The 16,528-nt window shown below is 38.1% G+C and overlaps 1 protein-coding gene across 3 annotated transcripts in view; it reads left to right on the top strand.

Annotated features, from left to right (window-relative positions):
* The window catches only part of CHD7 (chromodomain helicase DNA binding protein 7), a 222,973-nt gene that overhangs the window by 155,505 nt on the left and 50,940 nt on the right, over positions 1-16,528 (top strand). For all 3 annotated transcript variants that reach the window (XM_074987153.1, XM_074987154.1, XM_074987152.1), the window contains 5 exons: positions 31-166; positions 7,043-7,180; positions 8,335-8,400; positions 14,726-14,781; positions 16,271-16,385. In XM_074987153.1, the coding sequence (XP_074843254.1) occupies positions 31-166; positions 7,043-7,180; positions 8,335-8,400; positions 14,726-14,781; positions 16,271-16,385 (511 nt within the window). The remainder of the gene's footprint in view (positions 1-30; positions 167-7,042; positions 7,181-8,334; positions 8,401-14,725; positions 14,782-16,270; positions 16,386-16,528) is intronic.

The following is a 16,528-nucleotide window of genomic DNA, read 5'->3' as shown; positions in this document are numbered from 1 at the left end:
AATCACTAATCAAAGATATTTAAATTTTAGTAACAAGAAACCAGACTCCGAAGCAAGTTCACTGAAGAAAAAAGTCAACAAAGGAAAAGAAGGTTCTGAGAACTCAGATTTAGAAAAAACACCACCACCATCTCCTCACGAAGATGACGATGACCCAGGTGTTCAGGTAACCCCTTTGATTTCGAGACCTAATTATTTAGCACATGGTAACAGTTTATGTGTAAAACATAAACTGTTACCCCATCTTTATTACTGATGCTTTTCAGATATTTTTGTTAGCTGAAACAGTATATCAAGAAAGGTAAGAAGTGGAAATCCCGGTGGCAAATAGCGTGTTAAAAGAACTCATTTGTAACTTGGCTTTGCTGGTTTTCCATCTGAATATATACAAATGAGTTTCACTTTTTCACCTCTGTCACTAGACTGTATTCTAATGCTGGCCTTTCTAATGTAGATGTATTACTTGAAATTGTTATGTACTCCAGCCTAGGGGACATTTATTTTTTTACATTTAGATCTTGGTGGTCCCTTTTAGGTGAAGCATGACAGAGCAGGGTAGGGAATTTTTTTATTGCTATTGCTTGTGCACTACCATTCCTGTGGATAAATAAAGGACTTCCATTTGTAGGTCTGTCAGTCATGAACTTTGAGTGCTAAATTCCCTTAGGAATTTATGGATGTATTCTCATCAGTGTTCATCTACGCATTCTTTATTTTAAGTAAAGCCTGGAAATAAAATAAAATAAAAAAAGTTTTGGTTAGTGAAGATAACCACACAGAGTAGTTCAGCACAGACATCACAAGCGTTCTTTTTTCCCTCCTGCTCCTATGATCCTGTTGCTCTTCTTAACAGCAGAGTTGCAGCATGCATCATTCTTGGATGTCATGCAGGAGGCTGGCGAGAGGTGCCATGTTAGTTGCATGGCACAGTCAGCCTTCCCTTTCCCCAAGTTCTTCAAGAAAGGTTATAAAATTTATTGTAATAAAACTTAAGTGCTTCCAGTAAACAAGTTCAGAAAGCAAACAAATAAACATAACCCAAATCATAACTCATCTGTTTCCCTCAGTCCCATCCTTTTTCTTGTGGCACTCTTCAGTAGCCAAGACATCTCAAAATAATGCATCCAAGAACAGAAGAGCCAATACAACCAGCGTGAGATTGAGAATATCTAAAAGGTTCATTTTTAGTTATGTCCTTAGCATAAGTCTTAGACTGATTAATGGGGAATTCAGCATGTTGCTGATGTAAATAAAATGTTCGACTAGAGGGTGCAGTTTTTGCAAGTTAACTGAAACAATGCTGTGTTGGCATTTTCGGTTTGTGTTAATTTCACAAAAACATATTTCTAATTGATACAAAGAACTTGAATAGCTTAATATAAACATCTTTCATTTGCTTTTCAGCAAGCAATGAAAAATAATTAATTTTCCCATCATTTGGTAATAAGATATAGCACTTAAAAATGTGTTATTTTCATTTATGTTCTTACAATTTTATAGTCCTGGAATGCTTGGGTTTTGTATTTATACATGTTGAAGAAAGGTCCTTCAGATTTAATGTTCTTGCAGAAACTTATTTTTTCCTTTTCTCTCACACTTGCTAATAAGAGCTTTCATTGCACCGTTGCCAGTTGATAGAGTAAAATGCATAGTTGCATATGCATATTTATAGACATTATGGAAACTTAAATCTAGACCTGGAATCTTATTCTTGATATTGAACCCTCAGAAGTCAAAAAGACAAATGTGCAGCTTCTTATATGGCTACATAATGCTCCTTAGAGGGAAAAAAACAGAGCCTTAGTAATTTTGGTGTATTGTCACACTATAGTATTTTGTGATGTCATATTTTAAGTGTTGCCACAATGAAAAATTAATTACAGTTGTGTAGTTTTTAATTCCAAGGCTAACAACAATGCTTGCTATCCACTGTGCGACTTACAAGCCAGTTAATTAATGAGTAAACTGTTTAATTGAAAGCACACAAATACACACATGGATTCAGGCGAGAATACATAAAAACTGAAAAGTCTCATGTGGACATTACAGGACGCTAACCACGTACATAAATGTAAAGTATTCGATTATCCAGTTCTTCAGCATCCTTTTCATTAAGGAAATGCAAGAAGAGATTTTGGCACCAGAAGTAGTAGCAAATCCTACTTATTTAGCTAAAAAAATGTGATGTTTTTCCATTCATGGTTATGGAAATAAAGGTGTGAAATTGCTATGTACTATCTCAGATATCCAACTCTTGCCTTTTTTGCAGTTTAAGGGGGACTCCCCTAGCTTATTTCTTCCAAAATGTAATTATCCATTTGTGATATCTTGCCTTAAGAAATGCTGTTAATTCAGACTTGCCCCAATTATATAGATTTGGTGAAAAAACCTAGCAGAAGGTAGTATTTTTACATTTGTATTTCACACTTATGTAAGCTTGGTGCTTGGCAAAATATCGCCCCAAAGAACTTAAAATCCAAACTGGTTGTATGCAATGAGGTATACATAGAAGGCTGTTTGGCTTGTTAAGTGGTGGAGTTGTAATTTTGAGCTTGAACTTTTTATTATTTAACTTGTATTCATTGTGTACGGGGAATAGGATACTTGAACTGAGGGATTGTGAAATGATAGATTTCTCTTAATTTTCTTACATTCCACTACAAACAGTTATCATCTGTAAATATTCCCTTTCGGTATTTGCCTACTGAACATTGTAGCACTGAGGACCATGACAGCAAAGTTACTACAAACAAAAATTGAAATTTAGGAATCTTTAATCACTAAGTTGAGAATGAAAAAAGTAACTAATGTAAATATTGAAGAGTGAATTGAAAATTTTGTTGTCATTACTAATGATCTGAAGTGTTAATCAATATATTACGACATCTTTCTTTAAAACATTGAGTTGGCAGTTTTCCTTAACTATGCAAAAAATGTTTTTTAGTTTTAGAGATGTATAATTTGACAGACTAGTGATTAATTGAAAACATTGAGGAGATTGTTGCAGAAAACGGAAGTTAAGTAGTTATTTACAAATAAACAAAATTCAAATTCTGTGTTACGTGTGCATTTATAGGATACTTCCTCTCGTCTTTCTCTGTTCTTAAATATGTATTTGAACTAACTTGCTTTAATATAAATGCTATTTATGTTGCAAAACCAAATACTCAGAACTTGCATGTCATATTTATGATTTCTTTCATGGGAAGTATCTGTGAGGCTTGGTGAGGCTACGACCTGACAAAATAAAAAAGGTTGGGCATTTAACTGCCAGATGCAACTTGTCTCCTTTTGGAGGCTGGCCGTCATGCCTTCTTTACTTGCTTGGAGCAGGAGCAATAGAAGCTCCCTGGAAATGGGGGTACTAATGTCTGGTTGGTGTCCCTGCCCCCAACTCTCTCCTCCTGTTGTTCCTGAGTTCACACCTGCTGCTTGCACCTCTCCATCCTCTCCTTTCCCAATTACTCAACCTCAAGGCTAAGGCTGCTAACCGTACTTGCCAAAGATGACTCTCATATTGCTTTTGGCTGTCCTTGGAGCCTTAATTGTGCCCTCTTATTGATCCATCATATGCACCAGAAAAGGCATTGGAAAATACAGTATGTGACTGTATAACTTTTTTCTCACAATGCAAGTTTCTTTTAATGTCCAATAAAAGAACTAAGATTACTGAAAACTGTTATTCTGGCATTGTCTAACTTTTGAGTCCAAAACTTTACAACTGAAATATTTCTCCCATGTTCTAAATATTTTTGTTTTTTTTTTAAAGATATGTCATTTTAGTCTTTTTAAAGAAAAATAGGTGAAAACTAACAATTCATCATGCATCCCTCAGATATTGAACTTTCATCAGCTATTCATTTATTGGTGATCCCTCAATTTGAGGGTGATCTCTGCCATGGATTTACATGTGGGTCCTTGTATGGCTCAGGAGTCTGATCCTGGGACTGAATATCTGCTCGCAGTAGGTGCAGATTTTTAGTGGCAGGTCAGCTGCCTCTTAGAAAAAGTTCTTTGTTTTCCTTCCTTCTCTTTTCAGGTTTGAGGGCAAGGTGCTTCTCCATGAAGTGGGCTACTGCCTGATGGAGGATGTTTCACATCCACCCACATCAGTTGTGATGTCCACATCAGTTTTCTTAAGATATACTTCTAGTGTGTCTTTATAGTGTTTTTTTCTCTCTGTCTACCATGAAATCTCTGATTATGGATGAGCTGAGAGTAGTACTTGTTTTGACAAGGAAGATGTCAACATGTCGAACCCAGCAGAGTTGGTGCATGAGGCTCATTGGCTTCAGTGAGGATGTTGGCATTTGTGCAGTGATCTTGTCACTTCACACAATGGATCTTCTGGAGGCATTTTTGGGGGCGCGTCTCCAGACTCTTGAGGTGCTCTTGATAGGTCATCCAGGTTTTGCATCCACAGGTAGTGTAGAAACAACTGATTTGTAAATCTGAATCTCAGTGTGCTGCCACAGGTCATGATCCTTGAAAAAACATATTGGAACAATTTCTGATCATGGAGAAACTTTATCGTCTTAATAAATTTTGGAGGGCAGCTAATCTGGCCAGCACCTTCCACAGGGCTCAGTGATCAACAGAGTCAAAGGCCTTGGTGAAATCAACGAAGGCCACATACGAGTCGTGATTTTGCTCCCAAGCCTTTTCCTGGATTTGGTGGTGGGCAACAAAGATCATATTGGTTGTCCGGTGGGAAGGTCTGAAAATGCAGTGAGAATTCAGCAATATTTCCTCTACAAAGGAAAAGTAACCTGTTTAAGAGGTTAATGGGCAAGAATTTTCCCTGTTGTGAATAGCAAGGCAATGGCATTAATAGTTGGTTTCACACTCAGTTACCTCCTTTCTTAAATACAGTAGCAATTCTAGCATTGCTCAATCCTTCTGAAATCTTCTCATTATACAAAATAGGAATAAAAAGTTTGGAGGTGAAGAACTGGTAAGGAAGCTTCACAAACTTGTAGACTTCTTCTGAGATGCCATCTGCTCATACTGCCTTCTTGTTTTTGGTCTGCGTAAATGCCTTATGTTAATTTGGGGAGATGGGAGGCGTGGTTCAGTAAGAGAATGTCTTTCATGTTATTGAGGTGCAGAGTCGATAGTGACATCAGACACAGTTGGCTCACAGCTTAGGAGTAACTCAGCATGCTCCTTACATCTGGCTTTAATGACTTCACTGCCTTTTAAAATGCATTGACCATTTTGGGCTGAGAGTCACTGAGAGCATGTACCTCTAATAGGCCTTACTGCTTGAAAAAGGATCCTTACGTCTTGTTTATCAGCATAAAGCTCAGCGTACGTGGTCTTTTCTCACTACCACTTATTTTAATGTCTCAGATTTTCCTTTGGGTCTCAGCCTTGTGTTCTTTGTATGACTATTGCTTCTGCTGGCATGATATATCATTTTGCCACATATGATTAGGCTGTTTTGTTTCTGGTCAAGCAGGCCCTGAATCTCAACATTGCTCTGATCAAACTAGTCTTGGTGATGTAGCCAATGGACTTAACACATACCAAGAGAATGGCAGCCTTTAATCCCTTCCATAAATTTTCATTATCTTCGTCAGGTATGGACATAATGGCAAACTTCTCTTTGGAAATACTGCTAAAGTTTATCCCAAATCACTGTAGTGAACATTTTAAGTACTACAGCATAGAGTAATGGCATGGGTCTGACTGTATTGCCTGACAGTAGCAAAAAGAAGATGATTGTGGAGAAGAGAATAGGCTGTTGGCAGTGTTTGCAAAGTCTGGAGAGTGTTTTGTCTGGAGGCTATGCCAACTTTGTCTCCACATGTGAGCTATGTGTGCACTGCACCTTTACCCTATGTGGTGTCACCAGAAGGAGCTGTTGTCTTATGTGTGCCAGGTCAGAGGAGAAACCAAGGAACATTGCCTAGCCGCCTCCTCCTCCTCCTCTCTCCAATACAATTACCACAGCAACCATTCTTGTGAGGCAGTGGTGCCCAAGAGAGATGTAACCAATTGCCACAGTGCCTCCCTATCCCCCACCCCCCCGCGAGATTACTCACTTGCAACCATGCTAGCCGCCCCGCAGCTGAAGCCCCTGGAGCCAGAGGAGCCACCACTGCCACAAAGCACTTGTCCCCCCATGTGGTAGTGAATGTGCATGAAGCTGCCAGAGTGGCACCCCACATATGTGGCTTTCTTGAGCTGCATTTTGCCACACTACGTTGCCCCATTTGACACTTGGCGGTGAAAGGGGTGCATGTTGGACAATGCAGTTCTGAGGCACGGAAGTGAGCAAATGGAAATGGTAATTTTCCACCCTTCACTCCCTGACATTGTGTATGAGCCAAACTTGAGTGGAATTTTATGGGACAAGCAGAAAACATATCTAACCTCAGTGCTTCATCCCTACTGTGTTTCAAAGGCTGGCTATCAACAGTGGAATTTGGAGATGCTCAAGAATCTTTTAAATCTTTTATGAAAGGCCTGAAACAACCTGAACATAAGGGTCTGTGCCAACTCTCCCTGGAATGCCCAAAAGCACATATGACTAGAGTAAAATTTTAGTTCATAATTCGGAGTTAAGGTAAAATACTGTGCTACACTTTCGCTATTCTCTGCTTTCAAATTTGGAGATATATTTTTAAAACTTTAAGCAAGGGGTTTACCTCTGCAGCATGCATTGTCCCTCCACTTGCAACAAAATACTGAAGAAGAGACCCTCTGTGTGGGTATCCTTCATGACTACATATTTACCAAATCTGAAGCTCCTGGAAACAAAACTAAAGATGGTATGTAAACAGCTAAATATTAAAACAGAAATAAAATAAAGCATCTTTCCAATTCAGGAACAAGAGGATTGAGGAATTTGAGTCAGATATTTTTGCGAAAACAACAAACAATTAAAAACTTTAGAATGGAAACGCCAATTGAATTTTACTGCCTCTGCAAAGGTGTTGGTAGTATAGTGTGTGAAAACTGGGAAAACGTTTTTTTCATATTCATTCTTTACTCCAACTTTTCTTTCTTACAAAGAATATCAATGATCTCTTTTTAGAAGAGACGATCCAGCAGGCAGGTTAAGAGAAAACGTTACACAGAAGACTTGGAGTTCAAGATTTCAGACGAGGAAGCTGATGATGCTGATGCTGCAGGAAGAGACTCCCCTTCAAATACATCTCAGTCAGAGCTACAGGTCGGTTCACGTGCCAAACATGGATGGATTGGAAATGTTAGAGGAGCAGCCTACATGTTTAAAATTTTAAGTGTTTATATCTTTACCAAAGGAGTTTTATATCAGCTTGGGGAAAAGAAATTAGTTGTTTAGGTTCTTAAAACTATATTCAATCATAGTTTGCATCGGGGGAGAGAGTTTGGCCTGCAATATGTAATTTGAGACAATTTGGTGAAATTAACTGTATTTGCTAAGCAGAAGCTTAAAACTAGAGTGCACAGAGACTGAATTTACCCCTGAATTCAGTGGCCTGGCTTCTATGACGTTAATAAACCACTCAAGCTTGTCTCCTGCTGCTCGGCACCATAAGAACCCCTTTATGAAATTACTGCCTTGTAGTACCCAGCAGGGTACACTTTATTCTCTGTGCAATGTAAATGATGGATAAAATAGTTTGACTAAAACGAGGGCTAATAATGTATGAATGACTATAAAAATCTTACTGTTTTGTAGTGCCCTTTTCATGGCACTACATCACTTAACTAACCAACCTGCCACTAGTGAACGTATACATGCTTTTTGATACTTCATTTGGTAATTTATACTATGTTAAGCTCTGTGAAATGTTATATGTTAACTCCTATGAATACCCCTAACAGAAGAGATATGGGTGTGTTCACTTGCAGCTTTGATAGTGGAGACAAACCTATTTTAGACAGGTGTCACATGGACACGATTACTCTGCATGCTAACAGGGGTTTTTATACGTCTTCTCTCTTTCGGAATCTATACAGCAGAGTGCGTATTCAGTTTTATGGGAGAAGTAAGTGGACAGTAATTACACAACAAGAAAACACACACACATGTATATCTCTGGCACATGGAGAGTGCCTCACTGATTAGCCTTTCTGGAGGAGTGATTCCAACCAGTGAATGTCAACCAAGGGTTTAGTCAGCCTCCTACTGTATTTAAAATATTTCTTTTAAATGTAATGTAAACCAGATTTATTAAGGCATTAAATGCAATTGAGTTCTACAATCCCTGCACCAGGAAAAAAATTATCCCACAACTAAACTCTGGTAAACCATTAAAGGATATTTTCCTGAAGAAGGTTTCTAAAGAACAAAAGTACTCTGCTGATTTCTGTAACTGCTGTGGATCATTTATTTTGCAGGAATCAGCTGATGCTGAAGGTCCAGTAGTAGAGAAAATCATGAGTAGTCGTTCAGTCAAGAAACAGGTAATTCAGTGGGTTTTTTCATTTTAAAATTTAAATATTTAAATTAAACAGCTGCTTTCATGAAGGGAGAGGATGCTTTGAAAGTTCCATTACGTAGGCTTTTCAAGTATGTTTGTGCACAAAAGAAAATGTTTATCTAATCAACCTTCCAAATTTCTTTCTGTGCATGCACAAATGAGAATTTTCACTTTTTGCAAATGCATCTACTTTATAACAACTTACTTTGGAGGTGAAGTGAGAGTCTTAAGTTTCTTAATCTTTTGCATGTGAGAAAAAATCATGAGCAGGCTTTTTTCGTTCCATGTCCTCTCACAGTGGACATCCCTATGCAGTGTGCAGAACCAGCATGTGATCAAAAAGATCACATCTGGCCATGTGTAGAAATTGTTTAATACTGCAGCGTGAAGTGCTAAAAGGGTTAACTTGATTCTTCTCCGATCCCCTAACCAAAGTATGCCTGTTGTGCAGTCATTTTTACTGAAGGCAGGAATAGGAGTTCCTCAATAGAAGGTGACTGACCTGTGCAGCAAAATAGCATGCTAAGTCCAAAGTACTGGGCTTTCTTATTCTGTGGGAAGTGAAAAGAGGGGTTTTTTTAACCAGAGGTCTAAATTTGATTGCATTCTGCAAGGCACTTTGTATAACCTACTCATTGTTTATGCCGTAGCTTTGGTGTGAAATTCAATTTACAAGTTTCACCTAAGTATATATTCAAGTTCATCATGATTATATAAGACGACTTTCACATGTCCTAGGAGACTGTATTTAAAAACAAGAGGAAAAAGACTTGCCTAAGGGTTTTTGAAGGGTTTTGAACCTTACTTCTGACTGGACTTCTACATGCTTTATAAACCTGAATTCATGTCATGACTGTTTGTGACTGAATTTCACTGATGGCTTGGCCTTCCAGTCACAGCACATTAATTTCAAATTTATAATAGCTCAGGACTATGTTTTGCAATGGAACCCACAGGCTTACTTTTTACAGGTAAATGTATTGTAATATTAAACTTAGTTGTCCTGACAGTAAGTTGTCTCCTAGACAGGAGTGGAGAATATAGTCTCTTCGTAAATGTCTTTACATTGGAGGCAGTTTGTCATCAATTATTCTTCTCTTCTTCCTCTTCCCTGCAAGCAAAGGTGTGATTACCCATGGGGAGTGTGTATTTTGCTATGGTTTGTGGGAAATGGTTGGTCTGCTAGCCTGCATGTCTTTGATTGCAAGCTCTGCTGGAAGCAATCTCAATCTTGAGCTCTTTCTTTAATATTTTTTTCTGGATTGCACTTGCAGGTTTGAGGGATATCCATCCTTCCCCCCCCCCCCACACACTTTTTTTTTTCTCCAGCTCACCACTGCCTCCAATATCTTCCCCCCACCCCACGCTCTCCCCACAAAAGGGGCAGACTTGAGAATGTTAGTATTTAACATCGGACGTACCCAACTGTGCATTTACTAAATGTCTTTTGCACTCTTACTAATAAGATGAGTACACAAAAAAATAAGGTGTCTCTGGGAAACCTCAGCAACTTTTGTTGGGGTGCAAGAAGAGACTTCATCCTAACAATGGACAATAATGAGATAATGACACAGCTTTTGAACAACCTTCTTGTCATTAAATTATATTGGTTTCCAGCACAATAGGCTGGGTATAGTTTTCAAATGTCTAGAAGTAAAACATTTTTTGTGTAAAAAGCCAAAATATTGGCATTAAAATTAATTTTATTTAAATGCTCAGAAAATGAAATGTAAAGCATTTAATTATATGAATACTTAAATAGGTAAATATTTTCACATATTTAAATATTTTATCAGATTTAAATTTTCTGTCATTTAGCCCTATTGACTGTTTCCTCATCTTTTGTTAAGATAGTAAACAGTGCCGGTTCAAATATATGACCAGTTTAGTGTGTTGGATATTTCTGTCATGAACCTTCTCTGAACTAACTGCCCAGTCACTTCTGTTTGTTTTCTTATTGAAGCTATTCCATATCTGTAATCATTCTGCCTCCACTTTATTTCTAGTATCTTTTCTTTGAGATAGGTTGACTAGAACTGAACATACTATTCAAGATGAAGCCATACAACTGAATTATAGAAAGCATATTTTCAGTATGTTCTATCTTTTCTTTCTTTTGCCAATAGTGCATGTTGAGCAGATGTTTTCAGCCAGCGGTCCCCAGTGCCCAATCTTTTCTAAACTGGATAGTTTAGAATGCTGTGATGTGTACCAGTAGTTGAAATTATTCTGTTTTATTTAGATTACTTTGCATTTGTCAATAGTGACTTTCATTGTCCCTTGTTGTAACCGTTCATCTAGACTTTGACTATTCTGAATTTACTCAGTCTTCTCTAGTCCTGAATAGTCTCCGTAACTATCTACAAATACTGCCACAGAGTAGGTACAGTACAGGAAGTGACAATACAGGTTGTATCTCTAAGAACTGGGATTCTACAGTCTGGACCTGAGAACCCCCGGGCTGAGGCCCTCAGCTGCCAGTAGTGGAGCAAGAGCCAGGGGTATACAGCAGGCAGCACCAAGGCTGGTGATGGGGAGTGGGGAAAAGAGAGGCTGGAATCAAGGCAGAGGCAGCCTGGGGGCCAGTGGCAGGGTAGCTATCCTGGCCCAGCAAATCCCCTTGTTCAGGTGCAGTTGTGTTCCGAGAGTGCTGGACACGAGAGGTCCAGTCTGTACAAGCTTATCCATGCATGCCTCAGTGATGTATAACATTGTCCTGGAGGAAGTGATCATATGGCTCATCACTGTTACTCAAACAAAGTTTGGTCCCCATGAGCATTCAAACCTTTAGGATGATAAACAATGTTGCCAGTTAGTCCCAGACCTGCATATGATCAGTGCTAGAGCTTTATTTATTTTTTAGAAGAACCTTTTGGTTTTTATCCTTCAGCACTATGGAGTAGAGGATTAAACTTGGTTCTCTTCCACCCCAGGCACACACCCTAACCAGTCAGCTGTGGTCTCTGTCCTTTCCTTTCCGTTGCTCCTTTCTGCAAGAGACCTTAAAAATCTTCCTGAAAAAAGTTTCATGAAAACTCTTTTCTCTGTGAAATGTTTCAGCTTTAAACAGACATTGTGTTTCAGCAAAAGTGTTTGTCAGCCCGAAACAGGCCTATTTAGCATCTCCATGGTTTCCCAAACATGATGCATACAATCTGAAGACTCATCATTATCTGAGAAACACATGGCGTATGTCTTTACTACAGGGAAGATCAACCCTGCCGTGGTCAATCTTCTGGAGTTTGATTTAGCATGCCTAGCTGGGTGTGTCTAAATTGAGCTTACAGGGCACCCCCATTGACTGATGAACTCCCAACTCCCCCTTTAGGAATAAGGGAAGGCCTCCCTTAGTACAGACTGTGGAAGCAATGTAATTAAGGTAGCTGGAATTACATAATTTAATTCGACCTTCCCCTGTCATGTAGACCTGCCCATAGATATTCGTAGGCTGACGACAGTCAATTTTTATTGACCAACAAAGTTCATGATTGAATGTTTTAGGGTGCTGTTATTATATGATATGCTTAAGGGGCTTTCTATAATGTGTTTTGTATCAATATATTTTCAGCCTTAATGTTTGTAGGTATACTGTCAACAAGTAGGTGTGTTCTTAGACTTCCAAAAAGATTATTCCTTTTTGGTTATTCTAAATTTGGTAGCCAAAACTTACTTCTAAACGTTTTTTCAATAGGTTTGTTTCCAAAGTATTTGCTTTTTAAAAGAGTGGGTTAGATATGTGTTTACTGAACACAAAATAGATTTAGTTATCTATTAGGCAGCATAGTAACACATTATGGTGCTGCTATAGTACAGGTCTGTTAGCATTTTCAGTGTAAATCATTGCATTATTAATTTATCATTTGTGGAGAAATTTGCCTGAGGCTAAAACCTACAAAAATATGCTAAATTAATCAAAACAAAAACTTGTTTAACTTTAAAGTTATATAGATGTTAAACACACTGGCTACGTCTACACTAGCCCAAAACTTCGAAATGGCCGTACAAATGGCTATTTCGAAGTTTACTAACGAAGCGTTGAAATACATATTCAGCCCCTCATTAGCATGCTGGCAGCCGCGGCACTTCGAAATTGACGTGGCTCATCCTGGTGGGGCTCCTTTTCGAAAGGACCCTGGCAGCTTCGAAATCCCCTTATTCCTAACAGCAGATAGGAATAAGGGGATTTCGAAGGTGCCGGGGTCCTTTCAAAAAGGAGCCCCGTCTGGATGAGCCACGTCAATTTTGAAGTGCCGCGGCTGCTGACATTCTAATGGGGCAGTGAATATGTATTTCAGCGCTTCATTAGTAAACTTCGAAATGGCCATTTGCATGGCCATTTCAAGGTTTTGGACTAGTGCAGACATGGCCATTCAGTTTTCAGTTGCTGTTCGCATTTACGTTTTTGAGCTTAAAAATAAGGAGATTAGGCCATAGTGTCCTCAAAGCATAAGTTTTAAAATAATCATCAATGTATGTAAATTTGAGTTTTTAAATTTTTTAAACTAGGAGTGCCTTTCCTAAATGCATGGTGTCACATACAAATGTTGACTTAATTCAGGTAAATAACATGTTCTTAATTGGATCGTGTTCTGTTATGTTTGAACCCCCAAATACAAAGCATCCAGTTTAGAAACCACCTCATATTATTTATTGTCTTGAATGGGAAAGCCTTGGCAGTCTTCAAACTCTTTCTTTTTGAGGGATCTTCGTGGAGTGGATGTGTGAACTCCTCTTGCAGAATTAGGCCTGGGATTTATTCATCTCTTTCTGCATAGGAGCCAGGCAAAACCAAAGACAGCATCAAGAACAGCTTTTCTCTCGCGTGATGTGACTCTGCATGGAGATGTTTGTTTGAGGGTGTTACTTCCTTTCCAGAGCAGGGACAAAGGGAGCAAGAAGTAGGATGGTGTCAGTTTCTCCCTGGTATTTTAAGAGAGGGAGCGCTTGGTGAAGCAAATCACAGAAACACATATGTGCTAGAACAGAACTGAGAGCAACTATTGCTGCTGCTGCAAAGTGGGGAAAGAAATGCGTGTTAGAATGGAGCTTCAGAGCAACTATTGCTGGCGATAGCAGTGGAATGAATGAAGAGAGTATCTGGTGAGCAAAGAAATTTAAAACCAGCCAATAAGTCTCATCTTTGGTTCGGTGCATTACATCCTTTCTCCCTCGATAAAGGGAGGTTTAAGGATAGCAATGAAGTATGTAGAGATGAGAAGTCAAGGAACAGGATGAAATGGAGACATATGTAACTGTGCATGTAATACTTTTCACAGAGCTCCAAGGTCTGACCCTGCTTATGTGTGCTATGTCAGTTCTGGAACTTCTCTGTGGTATATTACACAAAAGACAGTAACAGTTCCAAAGTGTATTAACACAACAAAAACTGTTTAATTTAATGTTGTGACATAAACCAAATCCTAAATTTGAGGCAGTTCTCAAATTTGTCCTTAATTTGTCCTGTAGCACAGTTCAGGATCAAGACTTTTTGTTGAATTACATGCCATATGTTCTCCCATTCTCTGGCATCAGGGTTAAGTTTAGCATAGTCTCAACTCTTAATACTGAATGCCCTTGGTTTTGCTGGTTTCTGTCACAAATGCAACCTTGCTTAAATGTAGTATTTTGGTGTTAATTTAATTTGGCTGCTCTGTGTATGAGACATCTTGCCTGAGTGAATTTAATTGCACCATTGAGTAAAACTAAACCCACAAACAGTGATGCACTAAAATTATAGCAGAAGTACAAGGCTTAGTTTTATATGGCTTCTTGTTTAGTGTTATTAGCTATATGGAGGCATAAACCCCCTTTAAAAGTCTATTTTAAAACATTACAAAACCCACAATGTAAAGTTGCCATGAGCCAGCCAAAAATAATACATATGGCATTCAGGAGTATAGTTGCTAATTGGCTGCTGCCTGAGAAAATGGTACGCTTGGCTTCTATTTAACACTGTGGGTTTGGCAGAAAGCCAGAGTTGGGGTGAGGTTGTTGTGAATGAAGCTGCATGTGGTTAGGGAGGAGTTAAAAATGATTCATGTCTTGGAAGTTGTAGTAAGCAGTGTAATATGTGCTTGAGTAAGCTGACGGAAGAAGGATCTTACCCACAGACTTATCTCCATTCTCTTCATACTACTACTTCCCCATATGTGTATATATGGTACACACACGCATACACACTTTCTTCTGAAACTTTCATACGTAATACCTTTGGGCAATATACTGTATTTTAGTTGCAGGGGATAGTTAAAAATTGCTGGGGCTATTCAGTCGTTCAACGCACAGCTGAAGTCTTATTTTTTTTGCAGTTGGAGAATGGAGAGGAAGTGGAAACAGAGGAATTCTATGTAAAATACAAAAACTTGTAAGTAAGCTGTAACTTTTTTGTTGTTTTAATGTTGTTTTTTCTAAACGTATCTTCAGGTTCCAAATACTCAAAATTATAGTTTGAAAGTGATAAAATATTAACATTTCACCTGGTAGGCATTTTTGCATGGACATGGTTCTAGATTTGGTGACATTTTTATCTGTATGCTTTAGGTTTGCTCTCTAAAATGAAACAGTTATAAGAGAAAGGTCAAACTGGTTTAAATTATTGTTTAACAAGGCCCTGGTTCTGCAGTTTGATGCTTGGAGGCAGGCACCTAGGCCTCCATAGATCTGACTGCACCACTGGAGCTTTAATTTCTCAACGAGGTAATCAGAATAATTAACATTTACATTTGTTCAAAAAAGTGAGTATTCAGCATAGCATGTGACTTTTATTAGATTGCTAAATAGAACTTTATTTCTAACAGTTTCGTGATGGTAGTTAAATTTTCTTGAAATTTCCAGGTTTAGCAACTGAAGCATATTGTATCACTTCTTGCTCTGAGCTATAGTGCATTTCCCTTTGGGACAGGGAAGGATGCAAGTCTGAATTGGGAAACTTAATATATTAAAATGGTAAAATAAATTTCAACTTTTGATAGAGATTCATATGCATTTCCAGTTAATTACAGTTTGACTTTCCTTAACTATACTGATTATAAAATATAAGCAGATAAACTACCCAGTTTTGTTGTCCTTGTTTCGTATTGATCTGACATGATGTTTAAGAGCTTTAAATCCTGTTTGTTTCTGTTTAATTTTATTTGTAACTCTTACTGCAGTGTTAACCACACGTGACTGATGCTTAGCATGTGTTGTTTGGCAGTAATTCCATAACCTGATATTGAACTTTTTACTTAAATACATAATTTTAAAATAAAATGAATTTTAATTTCAGGTTTATGATGATTGAACATTTCAGCCTTAAAATATGCTACATTATTGATTATTGAATATTCCCAAAAGTATGATTAAAATTGCCTTATAGGGCTAATTGGCTTGCACAGTGCCTCTAATTACAGCTCTTCATTAGGATGTTCACTGTGTAGCACAATGGATTTAAAAGTATTTTTAAACCGTTTCAGTGAGTTTTAATCCCACCATACTTTTGAATGTAATAAGCAGTAAAGTTCAGTGTGCACATTTTTGTCTTGTTACATATTCTGAATCCTGCCAGAGGAATATATCTTCAGCACTGTAAGCCAAAGGCCTGAAGTGTGGGGTATATGTGTGGGCCATACTGATTTTTCTGACCAATAGCTTTATTAGCTTGTAAATATTCTTGCTGCTAGTAAACATGATTAATTCAATGAAAGATAGTTGCTGATACTCCAGCTAACACAGTGTTACCGTGTTTGGTTGCCAGTAAAAGTTTGGGGGGAATTAGAGAGAGGAATATATGTAGGGAAGCAAACAGCAGCATGCAGGGGAAACACTTTGGCTTGGATTGCTCTGAAGAAATTTGTCTTTATCCTGCCTTCTAGCTCTTACCTTCATTGTCAGTGGGCATCTATTGAAGAATTGGACAAAGACAAGAGAATTCAGCAAAAAGTTAAGCGGTTTAAGGCAAAGCAGGGTCAGAACAAGTTCCTCTCAGAGGTATGACTATTTTCATAGCTATTTCAGTTTGATTTTTAAGAGAGATTCTGAAATATGCATAATCCTTTATATTTGCATAAGATGTTAAACATTTGGTTGATATAAAATGAGCTTTTGTCCTAATATAAAAATATTTTAATGTA

The sequence above is a fragment of the Carettochelys insculpta genome, chromosome 2, assembly GCF_033958435.1.
Source record: "Carettochelys insculpta isolate YL-2023 chromosome 2, ASM3395843v1, whole genome shotgun sequence".
Taxonomy (NCBI): domain Eukaryota; kingdom Metazoa; phylum Chordata; order Testudines; family Carettochelyidae; genus Carettochelys; species Carettochelys insculpta.
The sequence above is the reverse complement of the archived record's forward strand: the minus strand, read 5'-3'. Positions and strand labels throughout refer to the sequence as shown.